This window comes from Electrophorus electricus, chromosome 12, assembly GCF_041902795.1.
Source record: "Electrophorus electricus isolate QZ-2024a chromosome 12, ASM4190279v1, whole genome shotgun sequence".
Lineage (NCBI taxonomy): Eukaryota > Metazoa > Chordata > Actinopteri > Gymnotiformes > Gymnotidae > Electrophorus > Electrophorus electricus.
The window spans coordinates 1317501-1331965 of NC_137508.1; the positions used below are offsets into that span (position 1 = coordinate 1317501).

Sequence of the window (14465 nt, forward strand, 5' to 3'; positions counted from 1 at the left end):
TTCAGCCAGGATAAGAAATTCTCATTATCCAATTAAATCATTATTTACTCATTTATGTTTATATATATATTTAGTCCCAGCTCCTAGACTGTAAATCTTATGTTTACCACAAACACATTGCAGAGTCACTGCAAAGGTTACTGTCTCACTCAAACATGTCACTTTCTAATAAATAGAATCTATTCTGGCTCTTCATTGGTCATTTCAATAATACATTAATTACATCCTAGAGATACAAACAGCTCAAGACACATATCCTTGAAAATGGGCTTAGTTTTAAACCAAGGTAAGGTAAAGGTCAACTAGCCAAATGTTGGTTAGCGCAACAGTGAGTGATTTCTGTTAATGTGTGTTGGTGGGGATTTATGGTCAAAGACAACATAAACACAGAAATCTTTGAAACTCAGAAAAAAGGAAATGGTTTTGGCTCTGAAGATTTGCAAGAAAGACATGTGCCCTGGAAACTGGAAATAAAGCTGTGGTTTCTCTCACGGCCAGACAATCAGGCACAGAATGCTGAAGGTAAACTCCTGGATTAGCTAAACTCCAGGGTGGCCTGCAGGTTCCCAAGCAGAACCCAAAGAGAACCCTGCACTAATTCCCACAGCAATAAAACCCTTAAAAAACCCTTAATAGCACCATTCAACAAGCTTCCCTTCAACATCTCAGTCTAAAGCAGACTGGCTCATGATAAAGATTATTTTTGTGTATGGATTTTTAGTGAAGATACGTGTGGCTTTTCAAGATTTGAATATTATTGCTTCCAGACCTCACAAGATATATTTTATAACCTACAAAACTATATAATGTTTCTTTTTACTCTTATAAATTATGGTATTAAAGAGTTTTTTATTCTTTCAAATGAATTTACCCAACTCACTCTGCTTAACCACAATGTCGTCATTATCTTTAGTGATTTTCATATAAAATAAACCAAAAGTTAATTATTTAACTGTCACTAACAATCAGTTAACAAAACAGAAACAAACAACATAATTACACAGAAATATATAAACCATCCCTAATCCAACCTGAAGTATTCAGTAAAGACTTCGCTCAGGAAAAGTCAGGGATGAGTTAACTGTTCACAAGCGTTCACTGTGTGGTTTTGGTTGAGTTAAATGAATCATGCTTGTTTTGAATCCCTAATTGCTTCCGTTTTTCCCAGAATTCATAAATGAACAATTCTTCTTCATTCACCTCTCAGGTTTTATTCATCTGTTTATTTTTGTTTAGTGATTTCCTGATGAAAGGATGGAGGAGTTAGAGGGAAAGGGCTTGCTTCTATTACACCCCATTCATTTACACATCCGGCCCCATTCACTCAGCTGAAAGAAGGAAGTACAATGCCTACAAAGTGTATTGTTAATGAAAACCATAAAGGAGGCATTTAATTGGGCTATTTATCCTCCTCTTAGCTCCTATGCTGTGCCCTTTCTTGTTTAGGGCCACGTTTCACACACACACAGGCTTCTCCTGTTGCACTGGTTGTCTCCTGTGGAGAGTACGGGCCCAAATAATTACCTCAATTCATGATCAAAGCCGGAACAATGTCCAAGACAAATACAATCAAGGCATCGAATAGCACCACGTCTGATGATGTATGGGAATTCAAGATTGCCAAGCAGGTGCCAGCCAGGTGCTCTGCCAAGAACCAAGGTTAAAAACGCATCACTAAACATTACTCCTGACGACGTGCTAGGGCCCAAAATGGAGATATAATAGCCAAGTCATGTGTGATGAGGCACCCAGTCAGGCCTGAGACGAGCGATTTGCGATACTCAGAGTGTCCACATGCATCTACGTTTACATTTACAGCATGTGGCAGATATCCTTGTCCAAAGTGTGTGGTAATCTGTATCAAAACATATCCTCATGCTAGCAGAATAAGGTCAGTGTCAAAAAAAAAAAAACCTGTTAGAGAAGAGTTAGCACAGCAAGAGAGAAACCAGTCATTTTTTGTTTGTTTGTTTGTTTGTGATTTTCCTCAGGGTTGCCGTTTCAGGCCCTAAAACTATTTCAGTGTTTGTTTTTGGTCCACAACATTGATGCTCCTCGTCATACTGAACGCAAGTTCCATGTTCCGCGTCATCCTCCAGTTTGAACTTTTCTGTTGAATGCAGCCCACAGCACAATTGCACTCACAAACTCTACAAATAATGCTGACGTGAAGGTCAAATTCTAAAGCAGCTGATGCACCTGACACATTCCACCGCATTTATAGGCTGCATTTGTAAAATGCAACCCACACACTTTTTTATTTTTACACAGCTTCTCATGCGCCTCTGTGATGTTTCTTCTTTCTCTGCTTCTAATATTATTATACAACACAAGACTTTTAACTTTTTCTAATCATAAATTTATATCAAATCATGACAAACATTATTTAAATAGATTAGCACACTATACAACACTCAAAACAAGAAACGAACAATCTAATTTCCCCCACAAATCTCTTCCCTGCTGCCCCAGTTCACACCCATACAGGGGCAGCAGAGCATTGGAAGCCCCATTTCTTCCATTGGTTCCATGCAAGTTCATTGCCGTAACTAAAGGCTTTCATAACATTCACTGGCAAAACGAAAGGCCAGTAAAACGTTTAAAGCTGAAATGTGAATTTCAGTGCTGACAGACTCTTCGGCTCTGCCCACTGAATAGGATATAATATATTCAAAAGAGTGGCTTAGATAGTGAATGTGTCTACTAGTGTTGGTAATGTAGGCTGCCAACAGCAAATTACTAATCATTATTCTGACCAGGCACTGACACTACTGTTGTTTATCCCATGTGGCACATAGTGTGGTTCTTATGGCAGGTATCTGCATATATAAATACTATATATATATTAAATACTATATATATATATATATTTAATAAGAAATATATGTGGCTTCCTAATGTATTTTTGGAGTGATCCATATATGATTCTAAATGAAGACATCTTACAACAAAATTTAGACATTATCTTATATTTTACTGTGGATTTATCATGGCATAAACATGTTTTGAATATGAAACTTGTCTGATATTAAATTCTTTAAATTCTGTATGTAGGCCTAATTCTTACATTTGAACCTAGGATTTCTGCATGATCCAAGGTAAATTTTATTTACTTCCTGTATATTATTACTATATTTGTTTTTAGATATGTTCAGTTTATTAAAATACTATATTATACACATACACAAAGAAAATATTTAATATATATTGTCAAAAAATAGATGTACAAACAAACAGTCATGCTAACCCAGCTTAGTGTCAGAGTTCCTATATGAATCAACGTAATTACCAAGCTCATATTAGTTATATGAGCCCCGTAAAACAGGACAAATGAGCAGCATTAGTCTTTCAACAGCATTAGTCTACCTTTGAGTCTTCTCTTCTCTTTTAATTCTGTTGTTCCTGTGTGATAAACCAGATAAAAATAAAGCATACGTAGATCGCTTTAAAGTTAGGTTGTTTTGACGTTTGCATTGTACATTTATACAAACATTAAAACTTCTCAAAAGCAACATATAGTGTGCTCTAGAAGTCAGCCTCGGGTTTGTCCCACTGGGGTTATGTATAATAATTAACAAAGCATTAAGCATATTTGATTGTTATATTTCAAGAGCATAAATTACTATACTCTAACCCAGATCCATGAGCATACTGATAATATTGAAAATCAGTATTGAACTGAATTCAATATTGGCTGTTATGTTACCCTTCAAAGACCACAAGAGATGGTAGCACTACCTAGGACTGATACCATCTGCCAATAAGATAGTTTTCACCACCAAGTTGAGTTTGTAGTTAGATTGGAATTGGGAATCAATCAATAGGCCAGAAAACAAAGAAAAGTGGACCAAGCTTGGTGGAACAAGAACCAACTTTCAGATTCAGATTGCATGAGAGTCCTGGTGTACAAATAAAAAATGACAAATGTATTAATTTTACAATCATATTCAGGCATTTCTGGCCTGAAAAAGCAACAATTTAAATTTTGTGAGGAGAAACACCATATATTACTAGTGGCCTCAACAATCAATAAACATGGTATTTCCATTACAGTTGTTGTTACTGTTTGCATTGACAGGTTATATCAATGACCAAAAATTAAAAGTAATTCGTTTATTCAGATGTTAGCTAGATACTCGTCTGCTAGCTAGAGTTCATAAACCTGTTGGCAATAACACTAGCTAGCTAACGCTACACGGTTTCAGGAGAAAGTCACCAGAAAGATGTGCATGCATTTCAGAAATGGAAGTGGAGATTTGTGTCATTTATTGACAAATGTTGATCCCACAGTTAAATCAGTTAATAAAAGATATAATGTCATGATTTGTGTGTTAAAGCATCATACCACTTTTATCCTAACACAGTGATGATGCATATGCACAGACATTTAGATTTAATAAAATTTTGATAAAATAAAATTCAAAATAAAGGTTTTTCAAGCATATATGAATCCTCTCTAAATTCCTATGGGAATCAACTTAATTATCAGGATCATATCAGTTATATGAACAAACTCACCATAAATAAATAAATAAATATCTGGTTGATATTCGACTTGATTATCGAATATCTTTCTAGCCAATCCCGGAGGTAAGTGAGGATGGCAGGGCAGTTTTCTGCAGGAAGCCCGTTCAAGAAGACTTATTTTTATAGAAGACTTATTTTTACAGAAGACTTATTTTTATAGAAGACTTATTTTTCTTTTCGAAAAAGACCACTTGTTCTTATTCAGTAAAAATACTTAAATAAGATACACTTTTTAAGTTAAAAAAATTGCACAGAGGCAATTTAGTATGCCACATTAACAAGGTGTAAAATATAAACATATGGGAAAATATTGTTGATAAGCGTTGATAATTAAGCTATTTGGTTATTCCACATTTCCCCCAGCAAACATTATGAATCAAATGCACTTCTTATTTTTCAATTAGTTAATGGTAATCGATGACAGCTAAAGAAGACTACAACATTTCATCCAACGACACAGTAAGGGTGAATATTGGTTCTTTTAAATTCGTTTTATTAGCCATGATACTAACTTACTCTCACTAACGTACCCAAAGGCATGTCCCCTGTTGGAGGTAAATGGGGGCTAATGTTACTAGCACTGTCACACACCTTTATTCCTAAATTTGAACTCTAAATTTTACAGATACACAGAAGCACACATATGAAGGACCTATAGCATGTATCTGACAATTTAATTTACTTTTACATTCAATTTTTGTTGCCACTAGGTTCTAATTACGTGATTCATGTAAAACAAATAAGAATCATGTATGATTTCCATAAAACTTTCCCATACGGAACGCATATTATGCAGTGTAGCATGGACTGCCCATCTTTTGGTACCTCTCATTATGCTGCCATTATTTCTCTCTCACTCTCTCTCTCTCTCTCTCGCTCTCTCTCTGTCTCTCTCTCTCGCTCTCTCTCTCTCTCGCTCTCTCTCTCTCGCTCTCTCTCTCTCTCGCTCTCTCTCTCTGTCTCTTGCTCTCTCTCTCTCTCTGTCTCTCGCTCTCGCTCTCTCTCGCTCTCTCTCTCTCTCTCTCTCGCTCTCTCTCTCTCTCTCTCTCATAGGGTGACCTATGCTTGCTGACAATGAGCAAATAAACTCAGCGGTTGTTTCTTCCCAGGCTCTCAGATAGCCTCATTGTTTCCCTTTCTGTGTAGATAAAAAGGTGTTCATTAGCTTAACTGTGACGTAAGAGCCAGAGCCACATTAGCTACCATATTTGAATACAGCAATCTGTGGGTGCATTACAACATCAGGAGATCCCTTTTCATGAGCATAAATTGTCCAATAACATGAGTTTTACATTGTCGTAGGTGGATACCTATTTATTTTCACTCCCTTTCTTAAAATTGGTGCATACGTAAATAAAATGTTAATGGATATATATACAGTGGTGTGAAAAAGTGTTTGCCCCCTTCCTGATTTTTTTTTTTTGTATGTTTGTCACATTTGAATGTTTCAGATCATCAAACAAATTTAAATATTACACAAAGATAACACAAGTAAACACAAAATACAGTTTTTAAATTAAGGTTTCTATTATTAAGGGGAAAAGTGGCCCTGTGTGAAAAAGTGATTGCCAACCCCGATTAAAACATACAATAACTGTGGTTTATCACATCTTTGGAAAGCTGAGTTCAATGTCTCTAGCCACACCCAGGTATGATTACTGCCACACCTGAGCTCAATCAAGAAATCACTTAAATAGGACCTGCCTGACAAAGTGAAGTAGACAAAACGATCCTCAAAAACTAGACAGCATGCTGTGATCCAGATAAATTCGACAACAAATGAGATACAAAGTAACTGAGCTCTATCAGTCTGGAAAAGGTTATAAAGCCATTTCTAAAGCTTTGGGACTCCAGCAAACCACAGTGAGAACCATTATTCACAAATGGCAAAAACACTGAACAGTGGTGAACCTTCCCAGGAGTGGCTGGCTGACCAATATTACCCAAAAAAACACAGCGACGACTCATCCAAGAGGTCACAAAAGACCCCACAACAACATCCAAAGAACTGCAGGCCTCACTTGCCTCAGTGAAGGTCAGTGTTCATGACTCCACCATCAGAGGCTGGGCAAAAATGGCCTGCATGGCAGAGTTCCGAGACGAAAACCACTGCTGAGCAAAAAGAACATAAAGGCTCGTCTCAGTTTTGCCAGAAAACATCTTGATGATCCCCAAGACTTTTGGGAAAATACTCTGTGGACTGACAAGACAAAAGTTGAACTTCTTGGAAGGTGTATGTCCCATTACATCTGGCATAAAAGTAACACAGCATTTCAGAAAAGGAACATCATACCAACAGTAAAATATGGTGGTGGTAGTGTGATGGTCTGGGGCTGTTTTACTGCTTCAGGACCTGGAGGACTTGCTGTGGTAAATGGAACCATGAATTCTGCTGTCTACCAAAAAATCTTGTAGGAGAATGTCCAGCTGTCTGTTTGTGACCTCAAGCTGAAGGGCACTTGGGTTCTGCTGCAGGACGATGATCCAAAACACACCAGCAGGTCCACCTCTGAATGGCTTAAACAGAATGAAGACTTGAGAGGCCCAGTCAAAGTCCTGACCTGAATCTGACTGAGATGCTGTAGCATGACCTTAAGAAGATAAAAATCCTCCAATGTGGCTGAATTACAACAATTCTCCAAAGATGAGTGGGCCAAAATTCCTCCACAGCGCTGTAAAAGACTCATTGCCAGTTATCGCAAACACTTGATTGCAGTTGTTGCTGCTAAGGGTGGCCCAACTAGTTATTAGGTTTAGGGGACAATCACTTTTTCACAGAGGGCTATATAAGTTTGGATTTTTTTCCCCCATAATAATAAAAATCTTCATTTAAAATTCATTGTGTTATGTTTTGTCTAATATTTAAATTTGTTTGATCTGAAACATGCAAAAAAGGGGACAAACACTTTTACACGTGTGTGTAGTGTGTGTATATGTATGTGTATGTATGTATGTATGTATATATATATATATATATATATATATATATATATATATATACACACACACACACACATATGTATATATATATATATATATATATTAGTACGTGGGTTGCTGCACGGTTGTTCATATCTTTTAAGCTTCAACTCAAATGAGGAAAATAGCCACTTAAAAATGATGTCCCTTTATTGATAGTTTGTACTGAGAAGTTACATTTAGTTACAACAGTTCAGCTAGTAGCTTATCTAACTCCTTACATTCCTTTTATATCTGATGCATTTTTAATATTACTCAGGTAATTTTATTCTACTTTTATTCTTAGCCTGACTAAGCATACTTGCTTCAGTATTGTTTTTGGCTACTATTCAGCCTAACAGGTACATTAGTTGCATTAGTTACTATAGTTAAAGAATTGTAGTTGCACAGTTTGGGGTTAAACTACAGAGTTGGTACCAGGAGTCTCACTCATAAGATTTGCTGCTAAATCCATTAAAAAGAAAACAGCAGCGTTAAAAAAAACCCTGAATTAATGCTGACAGTCACTTTTGCATTTACTGTACTGTAGTTGTTACAGTAAAGTATGTGCTGCAATTTTTAAAAACTTGTAAACAACACAGCATCTGGCTTTGAAACAGTAGATGAGAGGAACCACCATGCACTGTTAAAGAGGGGGGGGGGGGGAACAACCCTCAAGCAATGCTCATGTAAGATTTAGTAGCCAAGATTCATTTAATCTCAGATAAGGCAACTGAATCCCACTCATGGAGACCTGACACTATGCAGCGTGTTTTCAGACCTAATGAACACACCTGACTCAAGTGATCACAACTCTCAGGAGGGTCTAAAGATTACAGCCAGTAAGGGTTGGACCTGAGCTCTTCAGAGTGCTACATCCCCCAGCAGGATCGCTGGGTGCCCAGGGGATCTCCACTCAGCAGAGAGCTCCAGGCTGGCATCTGGCTGGCAGCCAGCCACAGACAGCCTGTGTGTGCAGCCTTCAAGCAGAAGGCAGTGAGCTGGAGCATTGGCCCTATGTGGTGCAGCTCGAGACATTGCGAGGCACACACTCGACAGGGGCCAAAGGGGGGATCACGAAAGGCTGACTGTCAGCTACACTCCCCCGTAATAAGAACAGGGGATTTGTACATCTTGGGTCCCAGGCACATCGTGAAACAGATGCTTGGCTTTGATGTGCACAGGCCAAGCTGCAGTTTTTGATGTATGATACCCTTCTATCCGTGTGATCTCTTTATATAGCCCCCTTTCCATAAAGGTGATGCCCCATCTCTCTCTCGCTCTCTGGAGCCTCAGCTCACTCTGATATGCAACACCTAAGAATGTGAGAGATTAAAGGTAGTGCATGCTAGCGATTGTGACAGTTTGTGAGGTCGGCCTTGGGTGTCAGTTCCCTGGCACAGAAGCAATGGTTTGAAGACAAGAGACTGATATGAGGATATCACTGCACATGTTCAATCCATGGTTGTGTAATCTGTGTTAAAATACCAGCACTGACTCGACAGTCACATGGTGCCGATCTTCATCTGTGAGGCAAAGCAGGCATGGGATGAGCCTTCATTTAATACTGAATGACAATGGCAGGTCACTGTCTTCTTTCAAGATGTGGCGTTAAAGTTCAGCTTTGACTTTGCCCTGCACATAAAGTGATGGACACTGCTGTATTGTCTTTTTACAGGAGAGCTGTTTTAAAGGATGGCTTTGAATCAAAGCAAAAACAGATGGTGAGGAAAAGGAGCTAAAAGCAGATGGAGGTCGTGCACTTGAGAACCCGCCCGTCACAGAGGCACATGAGGTCACACCATGTACCACACATGGGTAATGGTGCATGTACTGGCTACACAAAATAGATAAGGTGACAGTTCTTATCCAACATGAATAAGACTCACTCAACCAGTGCAGCAATACACAGATGTGTGTGTGTAATTCTGAATACAGTCTGCATTAGGCAACTATGAACACAAATACACTGATTTCATCATTTGTTTGCCCAAACCAGTAAACAAAGATACTGTCAAAAAAGGTTTATAAAGATCCTTAAGTCCAAAATATTGCTAATAATTATGCTATAAAAATCATAAGTAATAATTCCACACTGACTATCTGGGCTTTGGAGTCAGTCCAATACCTCTGAATAATAAAATTCCCTTCCAAATGACCCATAACTGTGTGGGTGGTATTTTAAGGAATTACAATATGATAACCTGTTCTACTTTGCTAACCATCAAAGGCAAACAGCTGTAAGGCTCATACAGCCCTGTGTTGACAGGGCAGTTATCTTATTATGAACTAATATTTACCCAGCAACCAGAGCTTCTCTATCACCTTCCAAATGACATCAATCAGATCAGAAACCAGGAGTGTTTACTGTTTCAATGCGACTTAATGGTTTTGGGTTTAAGATAGTTTGCCTTTTCAACACAGTGGAGAGCCCAGGGCAAAGCGATAGAGCCCAATTCCACTAAAGTGTAAAAAAATACACCGGTATCCACATTTCAGAGAAAGGTTTGGGGCAACACTGAGTCATTAAAGGAACCAACTAAAAATGAAACCTGACTGAGACACTTTCAGTGAGTCAGAGGTGATCATACATTACAAACACTGGCAGGCTTTTCCTTGGAGCACAATGCATCGTTAAGATCCTGTGTATCACTTCACTTCAAGACAACAGCACATTCCTCTGCCATAGTGTCAGTGTACCTGGAAATATAGAGGACCCAGTGGAAATCAGACAGCCCTGAAGAACAGTGTCAGCCTGAGATCCAGGATGGAAAGGACTGGAAACTAATGGCAGAAGCTTCGGTACATATGCCAGCTTCCCACATAACGCACCCCTTCACTTTTCAATGGAATGTTCGACTGCTTTTTGAAGTTCCATTAAGGTCTGCGCTTGATTGCCACCAGGGACTGAAAAAGATCTGACCAAGAAAGGACAGAAAAAGGGAAAAGTAATAAAAAGGAAAGCAGAAGAGGACGACGGCGGGTTTGGACGTTACGTCCGAGCCAGTGAACCAGGGAGAGGCGGGGCCATCCCCACCACTTCTGCTTTCACAAGATCTGGGCTGCATCTGGGATCCAGCTGCGTTAGAATGCGCGCGTGTGTGTGTGTGGAAGGCTGCAGCAGTGTCTGCTCTGTCCAATACACACATTACTGAGCCTGAGCTCCTCCTGTGATTGGGTGCAGCCCTGGTGGACATTGCAGGCTCTGGGACTGGAGAAAAATTAAAAGTCGCACGTTTGCCACTCCTGTGCACATTTCTGCACCTGGAAGTCTCAGGGAATGGGAGCATGTGTATAACAAACAACAACAAAACATGGGAATCTGATGAAAAGCAATCCAAAAATGATTTGCTCAAGTCAAAGAAATGAATGTCTTACATGCCTTGAGCTTGCATTGCCAGCAATAAAAGTCAAGTCTGCAAAGAGAGTAATTAATCAGGATGTCATTTTCCGGTATGAAACAAAACATGTTGCCATTGCAATGGTTATCGGAATGGTTCATCAGAACGGTTTATTGGAGACAATGTAGCAACAAATGATAAAAGCACAAAAATGACAACTTAGAAACCAAATACCTAACCTACACACACTGACTAACCTCTCAAAACACTTCAATAAAGACTTGAGTATTCAAAATAACCCACATGACATGATCTATGGTTTAACCAGGAATAACACCAGTGTGTCAAAACTCTATACACAAGCCAAATAAAAAGAATTAAAAACTGCACTTATTTAACAGATAAATGTAACAGGCTGATCTGTAATGTAACAGATCTGTAATATTGGTAATCTGGGTAAAGATTTGTTGGTCATCTGAATTGAGCTGATGGACCTCAAGGTTTGAGTTCAGATCATTAGACACACTTCCACTCCACTTAGGCTTGGACCACACAGAGAAAGGTTTGGTACTCCCATGATGCAAGGGACACACAGGTACTGATCTGAGGTTTGAATGATGGGCAACCAGCTGTCCAAGTCCAGGCACATGTCTCAGCCTGGTTTGTCCAACCCTTTCATACGTTTTGTAATTAAGGCAACTTGGCCCAATTTCAAGAAACGATATTAAAGGGCATCCTATTAGCAATCACTTTTGGCTGACTGATTTTCTTCTAAACATTTGATAGTCATTTCTTACTAGCTAGAAGAGACTAATGTTTCTTACTGTGGTTATAACGAAATGCTGACTCAGATTTAAAAATACAAAAAAAAATTAAAAGATAGACTTCTTATAACAGCAGTAAATTTAGTCACAGTATTTGTGAAAATTAGGGAGATTTGTGACAAGTCACAGTACAATGATAAAATGCATTGGTTGACAGTGTGACAGCATAGTTAGAATTACTGACAGGTTTAATTCTCTTTGGCAGGTCTCCTCTCCTTCAGCAAGTGCTCGTCCTGGCTGCAGCGTTAAACAGCCTGAGCAGGACAGACAACCCACCAGGGCCAAGATGCCCTGCACTATGCTGCGGCTAAACCACTTTTAAAACTTGATATAAATTTGCCTCTTGGAATCAACTTGAGTTAAAAATACAGTACATAAGCAACCTCTCAAGACTGAAAAGTTCAAAGAGAGACACTAACTATGAGCCAGAGGTGTACGCGTTACAAAACAAGACAATTCCATACACAACTTGCAGCAAAACTGATTTTTTTGTATGTTTTTTTTTTTATTTTAGCATCATTATTTATTTCAGCCGAGTGGTCCCAGTTTCAACCACTGTCTCTTCACCCACTTGCTGTTCCTCTTGGGGCTTTTTTTGTTTGTTTGTTTTTTCTTTGTTGCTTTACCGGAACCCAAACATCCGCCAGCCAAGCTCCTCCTCCGCGCCGTGCCTTACTCCTTCTCCAGAGACTTGTAATACTCCTTAAGCACCGCCCAGGCTTTGGGCGCCATGAAGCCGTCCGGAGGGTTCTGGCCCTCTCTGGCCATCTTCCTCATGCGCGTGCCTGAGATGAAGTCGTAGTCCTGGTGGCTGGGAAAAAAAAAAAAAAAAAAAAGAAGACACACCAGAGCAGAGGGACACCGTGAGAAGGCATCAGTGAACAGAGAGAGATGAAGCCTGGTGCCTGCTGGAACTGGGTCACAGTTCACACTTAAAACAAACTAAAGTCATTTCCATTTGTCTCAGGGCCTAAGGGTGGGAAACCGAGGTGAGCTCATGGTGTTTGCTGCAGTTAACCTGACCATGGAGAGGCCTACTAAATACATGGCAAGGTTGACATATTCTCACTCAAGATCTGTACCCAGCCATCCATACATCCAGCACTTCAAGCAGTAGTCGTTACATTTCCAAACTTCCTGACTCATCTTGGTACATTAAAATACAAAAATAATGTAAACAATCACTATACGAGTTCACAGAGAAAAATCCACAATAAAAGGAATTCAATAAATTGGTAAATAAAAACAGAACAGAAACTCTGTTCCTGAATCGGGACTGGACAGGACACTGGTTTTGGAGGGAATCGGTGAAAGCGCAGAGCAAGATGACGATAATGGAACACTGCTCAGAGACGATGCCAAAGACACCGCGACAAATGTAATCTACTCCGTTATACAGAAACTCTCTGCTGCACAGATTCCCATTTAAACAAACAGCATCACAGATAAAGGGAGGCTCTACTAAAGAGATTGATGTGATAAACACGGCTAATTCTAAACCCAAACCACAATCAGACAGTCTAAATACAATCTCTCACGGCACCTCGACTGTGCTGGAAAAGTTAACATTTGTACGAGATGAGATTTTTCAATTTGGACAAAGCCTTTAAGAAAATAAATCCAACGTGTGCCTTCATTTTCATCCCCAGAGACGTCAGAAGCCTCCGTGCCCTCTGTACAGTCATTTTTTATAAAATGTGGGATCATTTTCTTGCTGTTCTTCTCTGATGTGGTTTGTACACACAAGTGAAGCATTTCATATGGGGAAACATGTCAAACATTTACATCCACCAAGGGGAGAAAAAGTGATCTGGACACAGGCCTCCATCTGTCTACATGGCTGGGGTCTGGACACGCACGGCCTCCATCTGTCTACATGGCTGGGGTCTGGCTGTCACCGACACCTTTGGACGCAATGCTTTGAATATGAATATAAAATTATATATATTATATATATATATATATATATATAAAAAACACAACACACACAACAAAGTGACTAAACTCCTGTCTTACACTGTACCCCCTGCCCCCAAGCTATACTGCAAAAAGAGAAAAGAATACAAACATGACATTTCTGCATCTTGTAAACATTTCCATGTTTAGTTCCCACTTATACTTCAGACACTGCTTGTTGGACCTTGTCTGCCATCAAGATAAGTGTGAAAACCTGTTTGATTTCCCAGTAGCCATGAAGCTTTCAGACAAAGCAGACACCTTTTCTCATTCATTTAACACCACGCAGTGCGGTTTCCTCTTTTTCTTGCGACATGTGCCGTCCCCACCCGTTATCTACATCTGCCGATAATCACGTGCCTCCCAGACCAGAATGGTGGAGGCTCACGCCTGCTTTCTCTGGACACATGCTGCTAATCCCTGCAGTTTTACAAGCTACTGCTCACAACCACAGAGGAGCTGAGCGTGTGAGCTCTTGCTGCCCAGTCTGTCCACACACACGGCAATGCTCTCTGCTGGGAGGGAGCTGCTAAACCATTTTCTCAGTCTTGATTACCTGGTTCAGGTGTGAAATGTTGGTAAAGAGCTAAAATAAAAAGACACAGCTATAAACACAAAAAAAAAAAAAAAAAAGAGTACGTCACAAAACCCAGGACAGACAGCGCTCTACCAAGTAGCAAATGTGGACTGACAAGGAGACAAAACATTAGGAAAGTGAATTACTGAATATGACACATGGTAATATGAGTGATAAGAGTCAGTTACCAGGCATGGAATGAAAAATAAAATATATAAAGTCAAATATTTGAAAATGGCTAGTATGCTTGTGCCAGGGTCTGGGGAAGGGTTAGACGGCATA

General features: G+C 39.5%; 1 protein-coding gene across 5 annotated transcripts in view; it reads right to left on the reverse strand.

Annotated features, from left to right (window-relative positions):
* The window catches only part of papss1 (3'-phosphoadenosine 5'-phosphosulfate synthase 1), a 32826-nt gene that overhangs the window by 6095 nt on the left and 12266 nt on the right, over nt 1–14465 (reverse strand). For 2 of the 5 annotated variants that reach the window (XM_027032707.2, XM_081724569.1), the window contains exon 12: nt 10971–12461. The exons of 1 other annotated variant lie outside the window; for it this stretch is intronic. In XM_027032707.2, coding sequence (XP_026888508.2) covers nt 12323–12461 — 139 coding nt within the window. In that variant the 3' untranslated portion in view covers nt 10971–12322. Of the gene's footprint in view, nt 1–10970; nt 12462–14185; nt 14294–14465 lie in introns of those variants that run through there. 2 more of the 5 variants (XR_014126471.1, XR_014126472.1) reach the window with 2 other exon arrangements.